Raw genomic sequence first — 21,447 nt, forward strand, 5'->3', positions numbered from 1 at the left:
CAGCGCCTATGCAAGGAGCCGCATATTAACCTCTGAAGAGCTGCATGCAGCTCCGGAGCCACAGGTTGGCCACCCCTGACCTATCCCATCTCTGACAGGTGTTTGTCTAACTTGTTCTTAAAAACCTCCAAGTGAGGAAGGCAAGCAGAATTTGGTCCCTAGAGCCTAATTCTGCAGTTGTGATGTGTGCATAAGGCTTATTGATTTCAATGAGAGTTACGTGTGGGGAACAGTTACAGTCAGGCCCTGAAAACAAACGATGCAGAGCAAATCGTGTACCCCTTTCTTTAATCCTCCTTCCTCCCCTGATTATATCTTGGACACATGTCATAATCCCAAACCTCTGACAAGTCTGTTTCTAGAAGAGATATTTCTAATCTTATTACGCAGAAACTTCCTCTGCTGGACCCCCCAAAATAACTATAGAGGCTGCTCCGAAGCCCACTGACTGCAATAGGAGTTTGGATCAGGCCCATAAATTACATATTTCTATGCATTATAACTGAGTCATTAACCCTCGAGGGATAGTGCTATCCTGGTGAAACTCACTTTACAGCCATGCTGTCTTTCCTCTGTAAGAAATATGTTAAGCATATGTGGGACAAAGAGATGGGCCTCAGCTTAATCCAAATCTTTGTTGGTATGAAAGAGAGCGACGCAGGGCTGAATTTGCACTGAAAGAGGTGCTCGGGCTCAAGCAACCTTTTTTTTAAAACTTTCATAACTGACGCATCAGGCTGGATGCCAGAGGTGCCAGGGCTATGAACTGCCAAACCTGGCACAAATTAAGCACTGTAGAGAAGACTTCCCAAGTCACACTGCATAAAAATAAGAATTACGTACTATTCCTGGATGCAGTGTGATTATCGCTAGCCAGTTAACAACAGGCCATGTCAATTACAAAATATACCCTAGTGCATGCAATCAAATCAAGGTATAGAGATCTTAATAATAAAATACCCCATTAAGATGATACAATTTGAACGTGCTAGGCTGCATTACACTACTGCAATCCAAACTTCAGTGCAGCCAGTTTCATGTACATTTTGGTTCTCCAGAGCCCTGGGGGACAATGGATCTTAAACAATTAACCTTTTGCTCTCTTATCTTAAACGTTCTCTTCTCCTCGTTCCTTTCCTCACATTTTCTGCTCCTCTGTGCCTTTTCGCTCTTTCTATTCTCTACATTTACTCAGTTTTATCAGCCCCACACACTTTTTATGTAATGACCCCCAGAGATGATTGAATGCTCTCATGTGTTTCTTCCAAGTGATGATCAAGTAGGAAACCCATGCTCCCTGGATCTACATGGATTGATAACAGTAACACTTCTTTTCAGATGCCTACAATCCAGCCAGAAAGCAAGCAAACAAACAAAAACAAAAAATCCCTTGATTCAGACTTGGAACATCAAGTTCTTAGCCCTGGAATTTATTTTCTTCTAATAACAAAATTCTTAATCAAAGTGCCAGATTCTCAACAAGTATAAATCAACAATCTATACCAGCTAAGGATCAGGTCCAAAATCTTTTTACTCATTTATATTATATTCAAGTGCAGAAAGTACAATAAGAAGCACAAAAGTCCACTCATTTCAACAGCTTTATTCTTCTTCTGTAATTTAAGTGAGTTGTGCAAATCTTTACATAGTCTGTGACCGGCCTTTTGGTGTTTAATAAAAACAAACCAAAACAGTTTAAAGCAGGTGAGCTAACAAGGATGTTCAGATTTTGAGGTGTGGCAAATACCTGGTGCACTCCTATTAACATGCACTCACCAAAATGAATGCAGGTGCCTTGATAGTTTATGCAGGGAACACTTTTTCATAATTACACCCAAATCCTAATAAATCTCCAGAGAACCACCATCATGATAATAAGCCCCAAGAAGCTGCCCCAATATCATGCCAAAAATATTGCGGTAGGCAAAACAAAAGAAACAAAATCTCAGGAATCTCACTCATATAACACCGTTACTCCGATTTGCAGCCACCACAGCAAAAACATTCAGCGTTAAGGCTGAAACTGCATCTTTCACTAATCCTGTAATAGCTGCATATGATATGAATCTGTAAGGAATATATTGAGTGATATTTCATAACATATGTTTCAAATATACAGGCACAACTAGGATGTCTCAGTCTGCAGTTTTTACTAAGATTCGGGGTCAGAGTCAGGGCCCTAGCTGATAATCTGTCAGGGAAGAAGACTGCAAAGGCAGAAAATTGCTACAGCCTCCCTTCCACTAGGGGAGGTGTAAAGAGCCACAATTTCCCCCAAATTTGATTGTGCTAACTGAGAAAGGGCAGCTCTGATTCAGTGCATACCCACATTGCTGCTTTTGCCAGAGAGATTTATGGAGCCCTGATCATAACTAAAAGAACTGAAACCCAAGGAGAGTTGCTGGTGGTGACGTTGCCTGCCTTATATACCAGTAGGATGCCCTGGTGCAGGGAGATATAATTTACCCCTCCTGTGCCAGCACTAGTGAGTCTGGCCATCTGAATTTCTCCTGCCTTTGTGGGTTTAACACTCTTAAGATTACCTGAACTTAATTTTTGGTGTGCTCTGATATACAAGGAAATAAACAAACAAATAGTAGGCCTGATTCTGAACTCCTTGATCCAGAAGCCAATGGGAGTTAAGCTTAAGCAAAGAGTTCAGGATTTGACCCAGACAACAATCAAGTGGTTGGCTGTTCTTAGCACTACTGAACTATTAGTCAAACCAGTGGTCTCCCATGCAGGTCCTGTTCCACTCTAAACCACAGTTCCAGCACCACTCAAATCTGCACTGAGCTCGAGGACATTTCATGTGCATGCATCCACCTGCAAAAAAGCAAAGAAGACAGAATTGTCTTTGGGCCTTAGCAAACAATGTAAGGAGAATGTGTATAAGCCGGTTAACCAGTGGTCATTGAAATTCATTTCTAAGTACTAGATTATGCCCATTAAGCTCATCTATAGAGTAAGGGGTGGTACAGAACTGCTGAATCCCTTCCTGGAGCTCTCCAATACTTGTCACTGTATCCCTTTACGGGACGTGGCTTGCTCCTCGCTGCTAGCTGGTCATACTCCACAGGTTGGAGGAGTAAGGACTGCAGCTCTGCCTGACCCTTAAAGAGACTGTAAAAAGAAAAGGAGTACTTGTGGCACCTTAGAGACTAACCAATTTATTTGAGCATGAGCTTTCGTGAGCTGCAGCTCACTTCATCGGATGCATACCGTGGAAACTGCAGCAGACTTTATATACACACAGAGATCAGGAGGTATTGTTTTATGATCTCTGTGTGTATATAAAGTCTGCTACAGTTTCCACGGTATGCATCCGATGAAGTGAGCTGTAGCTCACGAAAGCTCATGCTCAAATAAATTGGTTAGTCTCTAAGGTGCCACAAGTACTCCTTTTCTTTTTGCGAATACAGACTAACACGGCTGTTACTCTGAAACCTGTCATTAAAGAGACTGTGCAAGGTATTGAGAAGGATTCTTGTACCCTCCTCAACTAATCACATAAGGACTAAGTGATACTGTATCTGGTCCTTAGAAATAGCTCACAACTAGATGAAGAGCTGATAAGAGTGCATCAAAATTCAGTTCTTAACTGGAGTTTGGATTTAACAGCTGTGAAATTGCAAACAGAATACATCCAGATATACAGATTTTAGTGATGGATTGATATTTATCTCAAAATGGCACTAGCAGTTAAAGTTGGATGGCCTTCTTTACATCTGAGGATTCTTTTAATCACATTGGTATGTTTCCTATTTTTTTTGTTAAGTGTTTTGCATTTCCCTGTACTTTGAATAACTTAATCTCCATGCCCCTGCCTTCAATCACTTTTTTTAAAAAAATGGCTATACATTAAGAGTAGCCAATGGTCATTAGAGCAATGCACGTCAAATGGTAACTATGTCAACTATAAAATGAAATCTCCTGTCTAACTCAAGCCTAAATGTACAATATAAACAAATGCTGAAAATGAAAGTCCTGACAATATATCATGATCTCTGGATTTGTACATAGATTAAACTCCAGATGACTAATATAATCTCTTGTAAACACAGAAAAGCCAAAATTTGGTATTTAGATGCCTATTGTGTAGATAAGGTATATTACCCTTACTGATGTGACACATTTTAGGACAAATTGGGTATTTAGGATGTCTACAGAGAACTGGATATTTCTACCCTTGTTAATATTTAACAGCAAAAAATTTACTAGTATTATTCTTTCAGGACAACCTATAGTTCTACAGGATAACCACGTTCACGATCACCTGTGAGTAGAGTTGTGCAAAGAATGAACATTTTATTATGTGGAAGATTTCAAGATTCTAAATCTTGTTTCATACTGATTCAAAATGAAACCCAAACATTGTGAAATTCTCTGCAAAAGAAAATTCCAGAAAAACATTAATTTTGGACTGATCGAAACATTTTGTTCAAATAAAATCAAAACAATTCATTTTTGAATTTCTTATTTTATAATAAACAAACAAATAATAAAATCTGAAATGAAAAGTCAAAAAGAAAATAAAAGAAAATCAAAACCTTTTGTTCTGACAATGTCAACATGGATTTAATTTGTAAGTGGTAGCTTGGATTCTTTTCCCCCAGAAAAGAAATTGCAGAGAAATTGATAGGATTTCTCAAAGTGTTTTTGATTTCAACCAAACTGCATTTTTTAAAGGAAAGCTGTTCCATCAAACTTTTACTGACCAGCTCTAACAGTGAGGTTTACACTTGCCAGGTTTGTATATCCTGCGTGTGGCGGTTTCCTGATTTCAACACACTGCTGTCTAAGGTTGTGTGTGTAAGTACTATGGGGAGGGATAAACACTGAACAGAGATAATGGACAAAATTTAAAGGGCAGACTAAAGACTCATGGCTTGATTTAAATAAACTGACAATCTGAAATCACTGCTGCGGAAAGAAAGAAGACAGCTGAAAGTGTAGACAAGTGAGAGTTGACAGTGCCTAGAAGAACATACACTATTTTGATTTTTTTTTTCAGTGTCTAATGGTATTCTATTTATATTAGGGTTTCTTATCATGGACATCACTGTAGTACCTAAGCACTTTTGAGATGCAGTATTTTAGACCTGTATAATAAGGTTCCTAATGGACTCCAGGGAGTCTTCTGCTCTTCCTCAGTCTGAGCTCCAGGAGTCGCTGCTTGTGGTGTGTGTCTATCCTCGATGAGTGTTTTATATATATAATGCTATAAATCATCCCAGTTATGGTGGGAAAGCTTTATTAAATAGGAGAGTCTTACAGCACACCTTGAAGATGATCTGGCCCCACATTAGACTAATCTCCTCTGGAAGCTCATTCCATTGCAGAACCCCTTTGATTCAAAATGCTTTTGTGACTTTGTCTAATTAAAATATAACTATGCAAATCATTATTGCTACCACTGTTATATAATACATGGCCAGAAAGGGTTAAACAGCTTGCAGGCTGAATGACCCAAAGCCAACCTTTAAATTCATGTTAAAAAGGTATGCAAATGGTAATTAGGGTCATTCAATGTTAGATTGGCTAGAACTTTGAAATGCAAACCTATATTGTTAGAAATTAGAAGTGATACTAATTGTCTGTGTGTACTCATAAACGTTAGCCATATAAACAGACAGTTCCTGTCTGCCACTATAACTATTAATTCACAGATCAAAAGGGAGTATTAACATTTAGATGAATCTTGGGTGAAATAATGTCATTGTCTATATGCCTCTTTGTGATAGACTGCCTAATGGATAAATTGCCCTATGTTAATTTGTGTAATTAGTTACCGGTGGTGCTTAGGAAACAGAAGGTTACATCAAAAGCCTGTTGTTTACCCAGGACTGTATGGCTGCTAGAAAACTGTACAAAAGACCCTTGGATCCTGATCCTGTCATCTCAGATATGCTTAAACTTCATCTGGGGAAGTTTGAGTTGCAAGATTGAGATCCCAGTTAAGCTGGAATACCCTGAATATGATATTGGACATTGGACTATAACCTATGGACTAAATTCTAAAAGAACTCTTTGCAACTACGAAGCTTACCATCTCTGCTATGAATCTGAACCTCAAGAATTGAACTCATGTCTGTATGTATATTGATCTTTTAACCATACTCTCTCTTTTCTTTTTTAATAAATTTTAGTTTCGTTAATAAGAATTGGCTGTAAGCATGTATTTGGGTAAGATCTGGAATATTCATTAACCAGGAAGGTAATGTGTCCAATCCTTTGGGATTGGTAGAACCTTTTCTTTTATATGATGAATAAGATTTTCATTAATCCTCATCATATCTCATTTGGGTGACTAGGTGTAGGCCTGAGGCTGGGTTACTTTAAGGGAACTATGTTGTTGACTTCTGAGTAACCAGTGAGGTATAACAGAAGCTGTTTTGTGCTGGCTTGGTAAATCTAAGTATTGGAATATCCACTAGTTTGCGGGATTGCTTGACCCATGCTTTGCAGTTCACCCTAATTGAGTGACCTCAGCTGGCTCCCCTGGGATCCTGGTTACAGTTTTATTTCCCAGCTCATAAGCATTTGATCCTGTCCCATTGTCCCACAGGACTGCATCTGTTTTGACAGGTTGTGGATTGAACTGATGGAGCTGGATCTTGACCTGTTGATGGCTCTGCAGATAAAAATCAAGGCCTTCAACTGACAATGGAAGTGGGGCTGGAACAAGTGGAGGGATTTGAGCAGAGGGACATGTGATCACAGCAGCCAGTCCTGCTGAGGAGGTATCAGATTTAAAAAAAAATTTTTTTCAAAGAATTAGACAGATTATTCCATTTTGTAGGAAGACTGATAGTGAGGCACTGATCATTTCTGTTAGCAGTGGACACTGTTGTTTTCTGGCTTTCACCAGCCAGTAGGGAAACATCCAATTTGTAGGTGGTAGTTTGGATATTTCTCATTCATATAGTGTAGAGAAATGTAAGAAATTTCTTCTTGCCAAAATGGTTACATTTTCCAGCAAAGTAATTTGAAGCGGAACAAAATAAAGTGCAGAGCTCTGCTGTGATCTCACTTTATATTTTAACATCAATGATTCCTTACATTGATACGGGATAAAACAGAATGTGTTAAATAAGGCTGTACTGTTAAAGGATGCATTAGCATCCTTTTGATTTTGTACCAAGAAAAACTTGACCAAAATATAAATCTGTAGATTATGGGTCACATGACACTGGGAACAATGGGTTGCAAGCAGTCAGCAAATGCCAGCACAGAAGCTGGAACGTACTGTACCCATTATCAGAGGATGAAGCAAGCACAGCACCTTTTTATACTTCAGTTCCACTACATCTAAGAATTCCTAACTTGCTACTATTGCTTGGGGATTTTGCATTCTGACACATCCCTTGTCCTTGACCTGGGTTGGGTTACAAACAAGGGAAAGTCTTGTCCTGTTCATAGCCAGTTTGTGGAACAATTCTCTTTACAGTAGTGCACAGAAAAAAAATAGGAGGATCTATTCTCTTCTTGATCTGAGTGGTGTATGCAAGCAATGTCCATGACCATTCGTGGGAGTAATACAAATATGTTCTTCATGCATCTAGCAGAGAAAAGAACAGGTAGTTTTCTGTAGATTAAAACAGAGATTCTGTTGCACACACTGGCGATGAGAAGGTCATGACCTCAGCACTGCTCCCAGTGTGGCCAGTGGCTTTATGGTGATGATTTCTATCTTTTCTACACCTATTCAAGAGCTGTATTTTTAAGACTAATTTTTAAGGTTCTCAGTAATTAAATCCTCTTCTACCTCTTTGTCCTCTTCCTCCTACAGGCCCACTTGCTAACAACACTCCAAGTCTTATCCCCCTTTCTCACTCTTGATTTCGTGCTTTCATTCCTGACGCTCTTTGTGCTTGGATAAGTCTCCCACTTTCCATCTGACAAGTGTCCTATGTATTCCTTCTTCAAATCCCCTTCTTCCTACTTCCTTTCTAATAATCTCTCCACTCCTTTTTCTATCTGAAGCGTTCGCTTCTTGGGGTCGGCAGCATGTCTTACTCTGTGACTGTAAAGCCCTGTGTGAATAACTGGTGTAATCAATTAGCAGCAGCAGTAGTAATTAATATTCATATTGTTGCTTCTTTTTTGAGCCAAGCCGCTCAGCAAAGTTCAGTGTTCTGGAGATGTTCCTGCTGGAAGCAGAAATTGATGGAGTCTGGTACTTTCTTTGATGCAATCTTGTTTATTTAAAAGTAATGTGTGTCTGAGTGCAGAGGTCACCAAGAACCAAAAAAGCAGTTTCTTAGCTTACAACCTCAAGCCTCTGCAGCCAACACTAGACTCAAAGTTCTCACTTTAGCTTTTTCCAGGGTCACACTGTGCTTACTGGTCATTGTTTGGCTTTCTTCCTGTTTACCTTTGCCTCCTGCCTTCTCTGTTCTTGTCTATTTTCTATTTCTGGGTTCTGCCTGCCTTCCTCCCTCCTGCCCAAAACAAACAAACCCCCCGCCCCCCAATACTCAGCAAAAATGCTCGCAGCCACACAATCCAAAACTCCTGGGTGGACTTTATCAGGCCTTGCTGTAGGAGCTATGTGGGGAGCACATGCATGTGGGTCCAATTATCCCCCAGCAGGTGCTGCAGGGGGGTGTCTTGCTAGTGGGGAACACTCAACCCTCCAGCTGAGGCATCTTGGCACTTTCTTCTGCTCTCAAGGTCCCAGATAAAACCACAAAACAGCCCACAGTCAGCAAACAATGTTAAGTGAAGGTATGAAGGAAAAGAAAGGAAAAATACCCTGTAGGTAGTTCCCATCAGGATCAGGGCCTCTCTTACATCTCAGGGCCCTGGGAGTATCACAGTCACTTCAGAGTTCACTGGGTGTCCAGTGCAAGTTTCAGTCTTTTCCCCCTTTGGGGCTGGAAAATGTGATGGGGCAAGGCCAGATGATTATGGAAAAGTAGTGGGAGATAGTTATATTAGCTCCAGGCTAAACAAATCCCTGGTACCAGGTTAAGTGAAATGGAAGCTGCTCCAAGTCAATTAAGACACCTGGGGCCAATTAAGAACTTTCCAGAAGGCAGGGAGAACGCTAAGTTGATTGGGACACCTGAAGCCAATCAGGGGCTGGCTGAAACTAGTTAAAAGCCTCCCAGCCAGTCAGGTGGGTGTGCATGTCAGGAGCTGTGGGAGGAAGTTGCATTGTTGGAGAGGCTGAGCAGTACACACCATATCAGGCACAAGGAATGAGGCCCTGAGGTAAGGGTGAAGTGGAGCTTGAGGAAGTGAGGGCTGCTGTGGGGGAAGTAGCCCAGGGAACTGTACATATCATGTTTCTAAAAGGTCAGCTACCATAGCTGATACTATTAGGGTCCCTGGGCTGGAGCCTGGAGTAGAGGGTGGGCCTGGGCTTCCCCCCCCCCACCTTTGCCCCCTGATTAATTACTGAGACTGGGAGACAACAGAGACTGTGCAAGGAAGGATAACTTCTCCTCACCTCCCTTGCTGGCTTATGATGAAAATGGCTCAGTAGACTGTGACCTTTGTCTCTAGAGAGAGAAGGGTTACGTGGAGGGTCACAGTGAGCCTCTGAGGCTAGCGAAATCCACCAGAAAACGGGAGACCCATGGAGGCAAGGACAGAGCTTAGTCACAAAAAGCTCAACGGCTGGTTCCCTTCCTTAACTATCTCACAATTATTTTTGTAAGTGAAAGGTGTATTCACACATCAATTTCAATGAGGTTTTGTATTAACCTACAACAAGGTTTATCCCAGCTCATAACACTATGTCATCATTCAGTTAAGTTGTGGTAAATACCTCAGTATAGTTTGTAACACAAACATTATGAGCAAGAATAGTAACTCTGGAGTAATTCACATTAATTCTTTATGTTACATCCTGGTCTTGTGTACAGTGGTAAATAATACATGTCGGTTCATTCCTCCCTGTACCCACTCAACTCACACTAGTGTCAATGTTTGCTTCTCTTCACACATGCCCAGACTAGTGATTTGCTTAGGGAACTGGCTGTTACCACTCGATTCTTCCACTGACTCACTGTTTGATTTTGGGCAGCCCACTTAAGGCACTCAGCCTCATTTCCCCTGTCTATAAAACAGATAATTCCTGCCTACCTAGTCACAAGAGTCTTCTGAGGCTTAATCAATGGTTTTAAAGCACTTTGTGATCCTTGCATGGAAGGTGCTATTCTAAGTGATTCAGAAACCGTATTATAGGGAAGACTAGGCTCCCTTTGTGCCTCTCTCTCTTTAGGTAAGCACAAAATCATACACATAGCTATATATACATTAATATTTGGACTGTAAAATTAATTTTAAAAAGGGAGGTTACTGCAAGTGTTAGTTACTCTCCAATAAACTCACCATTTTTTTCTATTGGTACATGGCAACTAGGACATGGTTTGGTTGTTTTCTTGATTGTTTCCCTGGATGCCTCCTCCCACCGTGCTTGCATGGCTGAATGCGCATCAGTCTTATATCCCTGCAAAGAGAGAAGCAACTGTGAGTACAATATAGCCAAGTTCCTCAGGGAATCAAGATCTGAAGCATGGTTGTGGCTATTTACTAGAGTGATACAGACAGAAGGGTCTAAAAGTTCAATAAAACTGGAATTCTGCCCCTGCTGCCTCGTAATTTAACCCATTTTGGTATGACAGAGAAAAATATTAAGATGATGGAAAACTGCTGAGTCATGTACAGTACAGTTGGAGGATGGAGAGAGCTCAGTCCCTATGCAGGAAACTATTTGCCTCTGCTTTGCAACATGAAGCATGTTCCTTTGTTTTTGAGTTCTGGATTTTATTCAAATACATTATATTTCTGGTTACGTGCACAAGCTATGCTAATAAAGATTAGAGAACAGGTACAAGAATACTGGAGAGGAAATAATAAGGAACCGATGAATAACAAAGAAAGAAAACATCCCCTCAAATAGTGCAATGTTGATAGCAGGAGTCACCATGGAGCATGCATTAAAAGTGACTCCCGTGTTTGTCCTATTTCTGATTGATATAAAATTACCTAATCTACACAGGTGCCATACTTGAGAATGCCTTAGCAATTTTTGACCTTAAATGATAATATAAGGACAAAAGGGATGATATTGTCATTAAATTTCTATAGTTCAAGGTTTGGAAAATAGATTGCTGATTTCCTTTGAAATATTACTGTGTAAAAACACGTAAGCCAGAAACTGTACATGATTTAATGAAGTATGATTCTCATCAATTGTGTAACTAGAGACTGAGAAGGCTCTCTCGGAAGGCGCACTGGATGCGGGGATGGAATGCACAAACAGTGCAACTCGACTGAGCAGGGGAATGTTGTACTTGTGTTGTCTCCACTACTTCAGCAGTTGCATATCTTCATTCTTTGTCAGCTTCAGGGTGATATGGTTAGACTCGTCGTCATTGTCAATTCCACACTCGCTATCCGAATTCTCAAACTCTGTATATGGCCATTTTGTCTCCGCTGGTGATGGTATCTGTGTATCTGACGAAACCAGCATAAGATTGTTTGAGACAAGATTGCAAAGAGACAAGCTTTTTGGTCTCTTGATCAACTTCCTGTCTCTCCTCTCCAGTGAAAACTTTCATCCCCTACATTCGTGGGTGCAGGGAAACTGCTACTCTGTGCATAGGCTTGATTTCAAACTTTTTCATGAGACATTGCAAGGCTTTGGATTTGAGCTGACTTAGACTATCTTCATCAGTGGTAGAAGGATGGAAAAGCTTTTTTATCCTTTCGTGGCGAGTGGACGATGATGATGATGATTGCTCTAGTGCATCTGATGCTAAGTCTGTTAAGATGCTCAAGGTGTTGTGATCAAAGCTATCAATGAACTGCGTATCCTCCTTTTCTGTCAAAATTTCATATACTCTGTCTCACTGCTCCTCGATTGTTTTAAACGTGAGTAGTTTGCTGTTCCATTATGTTTCTACATTTCTTTCCAGAGACTTCTGCAGTCTGCTTTGAAGTCCAAATCTCCCGATGTAAGTCATGAGACATCAGCTTGCCTGGATAAGTTGGGTTATTGCTTCTTCTTTCTGGTTTCCCGGTTTGGTAGTGTGCTCAAGCACGGTATTTATAATGTGCACTGAGCAGCTTATTCACACATAGGACTTGAAAGTTGCAACCATGTTTGCTCCCTGGTCACTAATGAAAACCATCTGGTTGGTAATGCTGCGTATAGCAAATCTTCTGAGTGTCTGAATAACAGCCTGTCATAAATATAAAGGGAAGGGTAAACCCCTTTGAAATCCCTCCTAGCCAGGGGAAAGCTCCTCTCACCTGTAAAGGGTTAAGAAGCTAAAGGTAACCTCGCTGGCACCTGACCAAAATGACCAATGAGGAGACAAGATACTTTCAAAAGCTGGGAGGAGAGAGACAAACAAAGGGTTTGTGTCTGTCTGTGTGCTGCTCTTGCCAGAGACAGAACAGGAATGGAGTCTTAGAACTTTTAGTAAGTAATCTAGCTAGGTATGTGTTAGATTATGATTTCTTTAAATGGCTGAGAAAAGAATTGTGCTGAATAGAATAACTATTTCTGTCTGTGTATCTTTTTTGTAACTTAAGGTTTTGCCTAGAGGGGTTCTCTATGTTTTTGAATCTAATTACCCTGTAAGATATCTACCATCCTGATTTTACAGGGGGGATTTCTTTATTTCTATTTACTGCTATTTTTATTAAAAGTCTTCTTGTAAAACACTGAATGCTTTTTCATTGTTCTCAGATCCAAGGGTTTGGGTCTGTGGTCACCTATGCAAATTGGTGAGGCTTTTTATCCAACATTTCCCAGGAGAGGGGGGGGTGCAAGTGTTGGGAGGATTGTTCATTGTTCTTAAGATCCAAGGGTCTGGGTCTGTAGTCACCTAGGCAAATTGGTGAGGCTTTTTACCAAACCTTGTCCAGGAAGTGGGGTGCAAGGTTTTGGGGAAGTATTTTGGGGGGAAAGATGCGTCCAAACAGCTCTTCCCCAGTAACCAGTATTAGTTTGGTGGTGGTAGCGGCCATTCCAAGGATAACGGGTGTAATATTTTGTACCTTGGGGAAGTTTTGACCTAAGCTGCTAAAGATAAGCTTAGGGGGTTTTTTCATGCAGGTCCCCACATCTGTACCCTAGAGTTCAGAGTGGGGGAGGAACCTTGACATGGTGGCACAGTGGTGGGATTAACCTGAAATCATTTGAGATCCAGTTGAGATTTTTTGAACTAGAAATACAGATTTTAAAAAGGAAATTTTTTTTTCTTTGGAAAGAAAGTCCAGAAAGCAGCTTTGAAACTGAAAGCAGCTTGGTTTCTCTCTGCTTTGTGGCCAAGCAGAGACAAAAGGGGATTATCTTGTGAATTGCACGTTTTCTTTGCCTGGAGGCAGGGTACTTAACTCCAGCAGGGAAATTCACAGTCTTCCAATCCAGGGGTTTTTTTTTTTCTTTTCTTCCTAAAAGTAAATAAGGGGTGTGTGTTCTACCCATTTGCTTTTTCTTTGGGCTGGGTAAGCAGGTTTCCAAGCAGTTGGAGGTTTTTTGCTTTAATTTGGGCCCAGAGCAGAGACAAGGGAATTGTCTTTTTCTGTAGGCTGACAATCACTATCAGAGAATAGGTATTCTATTCCAGCACAGCAAAATTTTACAGCCAAGTTTTGTTTGTTTATTTCTAAACCTCGGGTGTAAAGTTAGTAAAAACAGAGAGGTTAGAATGGCAAAATCCGCGGCTCGACTACAGCTCGAATTAGCCAAATTTCAGGCTGAGGAAAGACAAAGGGAACATGAAAGACAGATAGAACTCATGCAGCTGAAGAAGGAACAAGAAATGGAGGCAAGGAAGCATGTGGAGGAGGAGAGGGAAAAAGAGAGGAAGCATGTGGAGGAGATGGAGAGGATAAAGGCCCAGCAGAATATACCAACAAACCCTAGCAATCCTTCTCCAGGTACCACTTCCCATCCCAGAAAGTTCCCCACCTACAAGGCAGGTGATGATACTGAGGCCTTCTTAGAAAACTTCGAAAGGGCCTGCCTTGGGTACAACATCTCTGCTGACCAATACATGGTAGAGCTGAGGCCGCAGCTCAGTGGACCCTTAGCTGAGGTGGCAGCTGAAATGCCTAAAGAACACATGAACAAGTATGAACTGTTTAAATCCAAGGCGAGAGTCAGAATGGGGATAACACCCGAGCAGTCTCGTCGGAGGTTCAGAGCCCTAAGGTGGAAACCAGACATGTCATTTACCCGACATGCCTACCACATTGTGAAACATTGGGATGCCTGGATATCAGGAGCAAGTGTTGAATCTCCAGTAAATTTGCCCTTCCTAATGCAAATGGAACAATTCTTAGAGGGTGTTCCTGAGGAAATAGAAAGATACATCCTAGATGGGAAACCCAAAACTGTAATTGAGGCAGGAGAGATTGGAGCCAGATGGGTGGAGGTGGCAGAGAAGAAGAAAACTGGTCGCAGTTGGAGCGGAGAGCAGAAGGGACCACCCCAGACCACACCCTATTACCGGGGGCCGCCCAAAGCCCCACCTACCTCCCAAAGAACCCTCCAGACCCCTTATCGTCCCACCACCCCGTTCTCCAGCAACCCTCCTCGCCCCAGTGACCCGTCAGCTGGACGATGTTTTAAATGTAACGAGCTGGGGCATGTAAAGGCCAACTGCCCCAAGAACCCCAACAGATTACAGTTCATTGCACCGGAATCACACCAGAGGTCCACAGGCCCAGATACCTCCCAGATACCCTTGGAGCGGAGGGAAACTGTGAGTGTGGGCGGGAAGAAGGTCACCGCGTGGAGGGACACCGGAGCACAAGTGTCAGCTATCCATGCTTCCTTAGTGGACCCCAATTTAATCAACCCAGAGATCCAAGTGACGATTCAACCCTTCAAGTCCAACTCTTTCAATTTGCCTACAGCCAAGTTGCCTGTCCAGTACAAGGGCTGGTCAGGAATGTGGACTTTTGCAGTCTATGATGATTATCCCATCCCCATGCTGTTGGGGGAAGACTTGGCCAATCATGTGAAGCAGGCCAAGAGGGTGGGAATGGTCACCCGCAGCCAGGCTAAACAAGCCGTGAGGCCTAGCTCTGTTCCGGAAACTTCTATCAGGACCCAGTCAGAGGTGATGGACCTGGACCCCAGGCCAATGTCTGCAACAGCAGTAGTGGATCCAGTCCCAGAGACCCAGACGGAACCAGTCCCAGAACCGGAACCAGCCGAACAACCAACACCAGACCCCGTGTCAGCACTGAATCCAGTACTTGCAACCTCAACAACGGAGGGCCCCACCGAACCTGAACTGGCAGCAGCCGATAACCCGACCCAAGAGGCTCAGCCGGAGCCTGAATCCCAACATAGTGCACCAGCGGAGAGCGGTTCACAGTCAACAGAAACAGCTCCATCCCCTATATCGCTTCCAGAGGGACCAAGCCTAGGTCCACAATCCCATGAGGAACTGATGTCTCCAGCATCAAGGGAACAGTTCCAGACCGAACAGGAAGCAGATGAAAGCCTCCAGAGAGCTTGGACGGCGGCACGGAGCAACCCACCGCCTCTCAGCTCTTCTAATCGATCCAGAGAATTAAAGGTTTGTCAGTTTACAGCCCAGGGAGGAGACGACGCTGAGTGGCCTGAAGGTGTTTACTACGAAGGGAAATGTGCTGGTGGTGTGGAAGAGGTGAACCTCTCCATGACCCTTGGGCGTATGCAGCGACAGCAGATCCAGGAGCTGTGCACTAGCTACGCGCCAACGTTCTCAGCCACCCCAGGACTGACTGAACGGGCATACCACTCCATTGACACAGGTAATGCTCACCCAATTAGGGTCCAACCTTACCGGGTGTCTCCTCAAGCTAAAACTGCTATAGAACGGGAGATCCAGGATATGTTACAGATGGGTGTAATCCGCCCCTCTGAAAGTGCATGGGCATCTCCAGTGGTTCTAGTTCCCAAACCAGATGGGGAAATACGTTTTTGCGTGGACTACCGTAAGCTAAATGCTGTAACTCGCCCAGACAACTATCCAATGCCACGCACAGATGAACTATTAGAGAAACTGGGACGGGCCCAGTTCATCTCTACCTTGGACTTAACCAAGGGGTACTGGCAGGTACCGCTAGATGAATCTGCCAAGGAAAGGTCAGCCTTCATCACACATCTCGGGCTGTATGAATTTAATGTACTCCCTTTCGGGCTGCGAAATGCACCCGCCACTTTCCAAAGACTTGTAGATGGTCTCCTAGCGGGATTAGGAGAATATGCAGTCGCCTACCTTGACGACGTGGCCATATTTTCGGATTCCTGGGCAGACCACCTGGAACATCTACAAAAAGTCCTTGAGCGCATAAGGGAGGCAGGACTAACTGTTAAGGCTAAGAAGTGTCAAATAGGCCTAAACAGAGTGACTTACCTTGGACACCAGGTGGGTCAAGGAACTATCAGCCCCCTACAGGCCAAAGTGGATGCTATCCAAAAGTGGCCTGTCCCAAAGTCAAAGAAACAGGTTCAATCCTTCTTAGGCTTGGCCGGTTATTACAGACGATTTGTACCGCACTACAGCCAAATCGCTGCCCCACTGACAGACCTAACCAAAAAGAAACAGCCAAATGCTGTTCAGTGGACCGGAAAGTGTCAGAAGGCCTTTAACAAGCTTAAAGCGACACTCATGTCTGACCCTGTACTAAGGGCCCCAGACTTTGACAAACCGTTCCTAGTAACGACAGATGCGTCCGAGCGTGGTGTGGGAGCAGTTTTAATGCAGAAAGGACCTGATCAAGAATTCCACCCTGTAGTGTTTCTCAGCAAAAAACTGTCTGAGAGGGAAAGCAACTGGTCAGTCACTGAAAAAGAATGTTACGCCATTGTCTACGCTCTGGAAAAGCTACGCCCATATGTTTGGGGACGGCGTTTCCACCTGCAAACCGACCATGCTGCACTGAAGTGGCTTCACACCGTCAAAGAAACTAACAAAAAACTTCTTCGGTGGAGTTTAGCTCTCCAAGATTTTGATTTCGACATCCAACACATCTCAGGAGCTTCTAACAAAGTGGCTGATGCACTCTCCCGTGAAAGTTTCCCAGAATCAACTGGTTAAAATCGTCCTTGAGATGTGGAAAATATTGTTAGTCTTTATGTACTTGGTAGTATATTTAGAGATGCATGTGTCTTATTAACTCTGTTTTCCTAGAGCTCCAGGAAGAAATCCCAGCCAGTGTTTCACCCTAGCTGAGATTTGGGGGGCGTGTCATAAATATAAAGGGAAGGGTAAACCCCTTTGAAATCCCTCCTAGCCAGGGGAAAGCTCCTCTCACCTGTAAAGGGTTAAGAAGCTAAAGGTAACCTCGCTGGCACCTGACCAAAATGACCAATGAGGAGACAAGATACTTTCAAAAGCTGGGAGGAGAGAGACAAACAAAGGGTTTGTGTCTGTCTGTGTGCTGCTCTTGCCAGAGACAGAACAGGAATGGAGTCTTAGAACTTTTAGTAAGTAATCTAGCTAGGTATGTGTTAGATTATGATTTCTTTAAATGGCTGAGAAAAGAATTGTGCTGAATAGAATAACTATTTCTGTCTGTGTATCTTTTTTGTAACTTAAGGTTTTGCCTAGAGGGGTTCTCTATGTTTTTGAATCTAATTACCCTGTAAGATATCTACCATCCTGATTTTACAGGGGGGATTTCTTTATTTCTATTTACTGCTATTTTTATTAAAAGTCTTCTTGTAAAACACTGAATGCTTTTTCATTGTTCTCAGATCCAAGGGTTTGGGTCTGTGGTCACCTATGCAAATTGGTGAGGCTTTTTATCCAACATTTCCCAGGAGAGGGGGGGGTGCAAGTGTTGGGAGGATTGTTCATTGTTCTTAAGATCCAAGGGTCTGGGTCTGTAGTCACCTAGGCAAATTGGTGAGGCTTTTTACCAAACCTTGTCCAGGAAGTGGGGTGCAAGGTTTTGGGGAAGTATTTTGGGGGGAAAGATGCGTCCAAACAGCTCTTCCCCAGTAACCAGTATTAGTTTGGTGGTGGTAGCAGCCATTCCAAGGATAACGGGTGTAATATTTTGTACCTTGGGGAAGTTTTGACCTAAGCTGCTAAAGATAAGCTTAGGGGGTTTTTTCATGCAGGTCCCCACATCTGTACCCTAGAGTTCAGAGTGGGGGAGGAACCTTGACACAGCCGATCAAATGTTCTCTGCAGTTTTTGGTTTCCCGCTGTCAAACAGAGTCACACAAAGCGCCCACTCCACCAAACTGTTGTGGCTCTATCTAATGAACAGTTTACTCCCAAACATGCAACATTTCTGTAATCATCCATCCACAGATTGAGGCACAACACCCAATGTGCCAAGAATGTTTTTCAGCTCCATGGAGATTTGTTGTCTTTTTTTCCTTCTGCCACAAGTACAGCATGCCGGGCTATAGTTGTGGACTGTGGTATTAGCACACCTGCATCCATTTGACCATATTTGGCACCCATGTTAATCAAACATTAAGCATATGCAAGGAAGCCCTTGCCTGTTGAATGGTGATTTGCTACCTCTCAGACTCCATGGACTTTCAGAATGCTCAGTAATTCAAAAGGGGGTTGCTGGTTCCCAGCACAGATGCACAGAGGATGTGCAAAGAACAATGCAGAATAGACAGGAATGGCGGAGCTTTGTTTGTGCCCTAAGCAACATCTTACAGGAAGGAGTCGGCTAAAACGCACTTCTAAAATGACTGCTATACAACTGTACATTAGCAGCTTCTCAGAAACAAACAAGCAATGATTGTAAATAGTGACGAAAATGTTATATTAGTCCTGCATCTGCCTACTCTTTAAAGTAGAATGACCTAGGACAGCAGTCTGAACTGCCTCTGTGAGCGGAAAGGACCATTTGTTTGAGCACAGAACTAGAAACTAGGAACACCTGAGTCCTAATCTAGCTCTCATACTGACTCCCTTAGTACGTAAAGGAAAGTCACATAACCTCTCTGCATCCATTTGCTGACCTGCAAAATGAGAGTGACAATAACTTCACAGGGTATAGTGAGAGTTAATTACCTACTGACTGTAGAGACAATTAAAGATGAAAAACACAGCATAAGTAAGTACTATTATTGTGTGTGTAGACTAATATCTGCAAGAGAGAAACGCGTGTAATTTTTGGATTCAATCCAGCAAAACTTGAATGGCAATGTTTTACCTAAACTGAGCTAATCAAAACTATACGAATCAATGCTTGGAAGTGTCCTTTTCCCACATCTGTCTTCTTTGTTGTGGCCTCATAATACCAGGCGCTGCGCCAAAATCTCACATGCCAAATTGTTAACTTGATTTGTATCACTTGTGTTTGATCTTGATTTTGAAAACAAATTTGAATTTGGGAGAGGATCAGTTTACAAGTAATTAAAAAGCTTAATAACTTTCAAGTCTGAATATGTATACCATTCAATGAGACAGACCAAACTGACTTTTTAAAAGACTGAATGATTACACTGGTGTTTTTCCACTGCAAAGAGTCTATTATGCAACAGAATAATAATTTCAGTCTATTAGAGCTTTAGACACCCTCCCTACCCTTCTCTGACTGCAAAGTTAAAAACCACTTCTTACAGGAAATAAATGTGAAGAAATGGCGCACAGTGGCCCTGTTCTTCCTGAATCAGTAAAGAGATCATATCTATCCGGATGAGTCAGCCTCAGCCTAGAATACATACTGTATATATTTTCATCTAATTTATTCCACAAGAGGAACAATAGAAAAATAAAGACAGTTTCTATGGCATTGGGGATATCTGTAAAATACCAAGGACTGACTCCATCTTTTCTAAGTGGCCCAGCAGAGAATAAGAAGCATTTTTACAATGTAAACAAGCAGATAGAATATGATGTCTGGAATACTACTGAGTGGAAAAGGACCTGAGAACTCCCCATGTGATGCTGTAGCCAAAAGGGCTAATGCAACCTTTAGATGTATAAACAGGGGAGTCAGGCAAAATGTCAATGGAATGTGAAGAGTGACTTTTGTTGCTGCAAAATAACCTTCAGAAATTGCTTCATATTTTTACCGAACCCTGTGGAAGCCCTACAGAGCATCTACAGTCATGGCTTAGGAGTTGCCAGTGTACTGCAGAACACTGTGGCCAAAAGGAAAATTATCCTAATAGAAGATCTGATTGCTTTGAGATTTATTGGAGAGGAAGGGGCAGGGAAAGGAGTCAAGATGGTAGCAAAATAGGTCTGAAAGAAGCAGTTCACCGATAGAAGTAGAGGTGAGAGAAAAGAAGTGAGCTTTTTGTTTCTGTTTTACATCATTAAAACTCCCTGTGGTATTGCAGTCTCATGTACTATAAAACTATTGAGGGCTTCTGAAGACAATATAAGTACATAATACTGTGAAATAGCCTGATAAAACACACAGTGGAGTTAACATTTCTGCTAGTCTGTGACTTATTTGTCTCCATCCCAACAGCATTCTTACATACATTTGATTTGTCCATTATCACATACTCTGGTCTTTTAATTTCAGTTTGTGTGACCAGGCTGAGCCAAAAGAGAGAGAAATCATAAAGAATACTGCAAAATTATTGGATTTTCCTTCTTCCTCCTTCTCTAGGACCATCCATTGCCAACAGATGGATGCCCATTTTTATCAGTTTCAAAATTGACTTCAGCGGTACTAGTGCACAGCAGAAAAGCTCTGAAGAAGTTCCTTGCCTTATGGGTCTTTGAAATGGCGTTAAATGCTGCAGCTTCCTGACACTCATATAGGTTTTACTGAGAAACAGTGAGATCAAGAGAGCATGTGCACAGGCATCAAATCCCTGTTCTCCTAGTACACCCAGAAGGCATGCTTAATTAGAACAGGATCTCTGAAACAAAGAGTTTGTGGGGAAAATCCAAAGCTGCTGTAAAACAGCATAGCTCCACTGAAATCAACAAAGTTCCACTGAGTTACACCAGCTGAGGATCTGAGAAAGACCAAGATGCAGTATGGTACTATATGGCTAACTCTGCTGGAGACAGATGCAGATGTATTTGCCCAGGACGCCCAGAGGAGCTCTGAGCCCCACAATGAGCGGAGGTGCAGGGAAGCTTAGACTCCCCCAGTCTCCATTATACACTGCCCATGTCTAAAGTGATATTTGCAATGTTTTTCAGCATAGAAATCAAGCCAGGATCTAAGCTTGCATGAGAATGAGCCTATATGAGAGGTCATAATAGTGTGGAATCCAACATATACATGTTCCTCCTGATGATTCATGCCCCATTTGAAGATTTAAGCAAAAAGCAAATGTGACACTTCCTTTCCTATTAATAAACCAGCTTCTTGCTCCCTCTTGCGTATTTTAATATAATATTTATATTACACAAGCTCCTACATGCCACATTCAGGCTGTATCCCATTGTGGTAGGTCCTGTATAAACATATCAATGGCAGTCCTTACCCTAAAGAACTAATGGCTTCTTTTGCACTGATCCGCTTGTCCAGTAC

At 42.3% G+C, this 21,447-nt stretch overlaps 1 protein-coding gene across 4 annotated transcripts in view; it reads right to left on the reverse strand.

Annotated features, from left to right (window-relative positions):
- Positions 1-1,588: 1,588 nt before the first annotated feature.
- The window catches only part of PRKN (parkin RBR E3 ubiquitin protein ligase), a 1,262,808-nt gene continuing 1,242,949 nt past the window's right edge, over positions 1,589-21,447 (reverse strand). For all 4 annotated transcript variants that reach the window (XM_048844067.2, XM_048844065.2, XM_048844069.2 and 1 more), the window contains 2 exons: positions 10,345-10,462; positions 1,589-2,826 (listed from right to left, as the gene is read on the reverse strand). In XM_048844067.2, coding sequence (XP_048700024.1) covers positions 2,717-2,826; positions 10,345-10,462 — 228 coding nt within the window. In that variant the 3' untranslated portion in view covers positions 1,589-2,716. The remainder of the gene's footprint in view (positions 2,827-10,344; positions 10,463-21,447) is intronic.

Source organism: Caretta caretta, chromosome 3 (genome assembly GCF_965140235.1).
Source record: "Caretta caretta isolate rCarCar2 chromosome 3, rCarCar1.hap1, whole genome shotgun sequence".
NCBI classification, from domain to species: Eukaryota; Metazoa; Chordata; order Testudines; family Cheloniidae; genus Caretta; species Caretta caretta.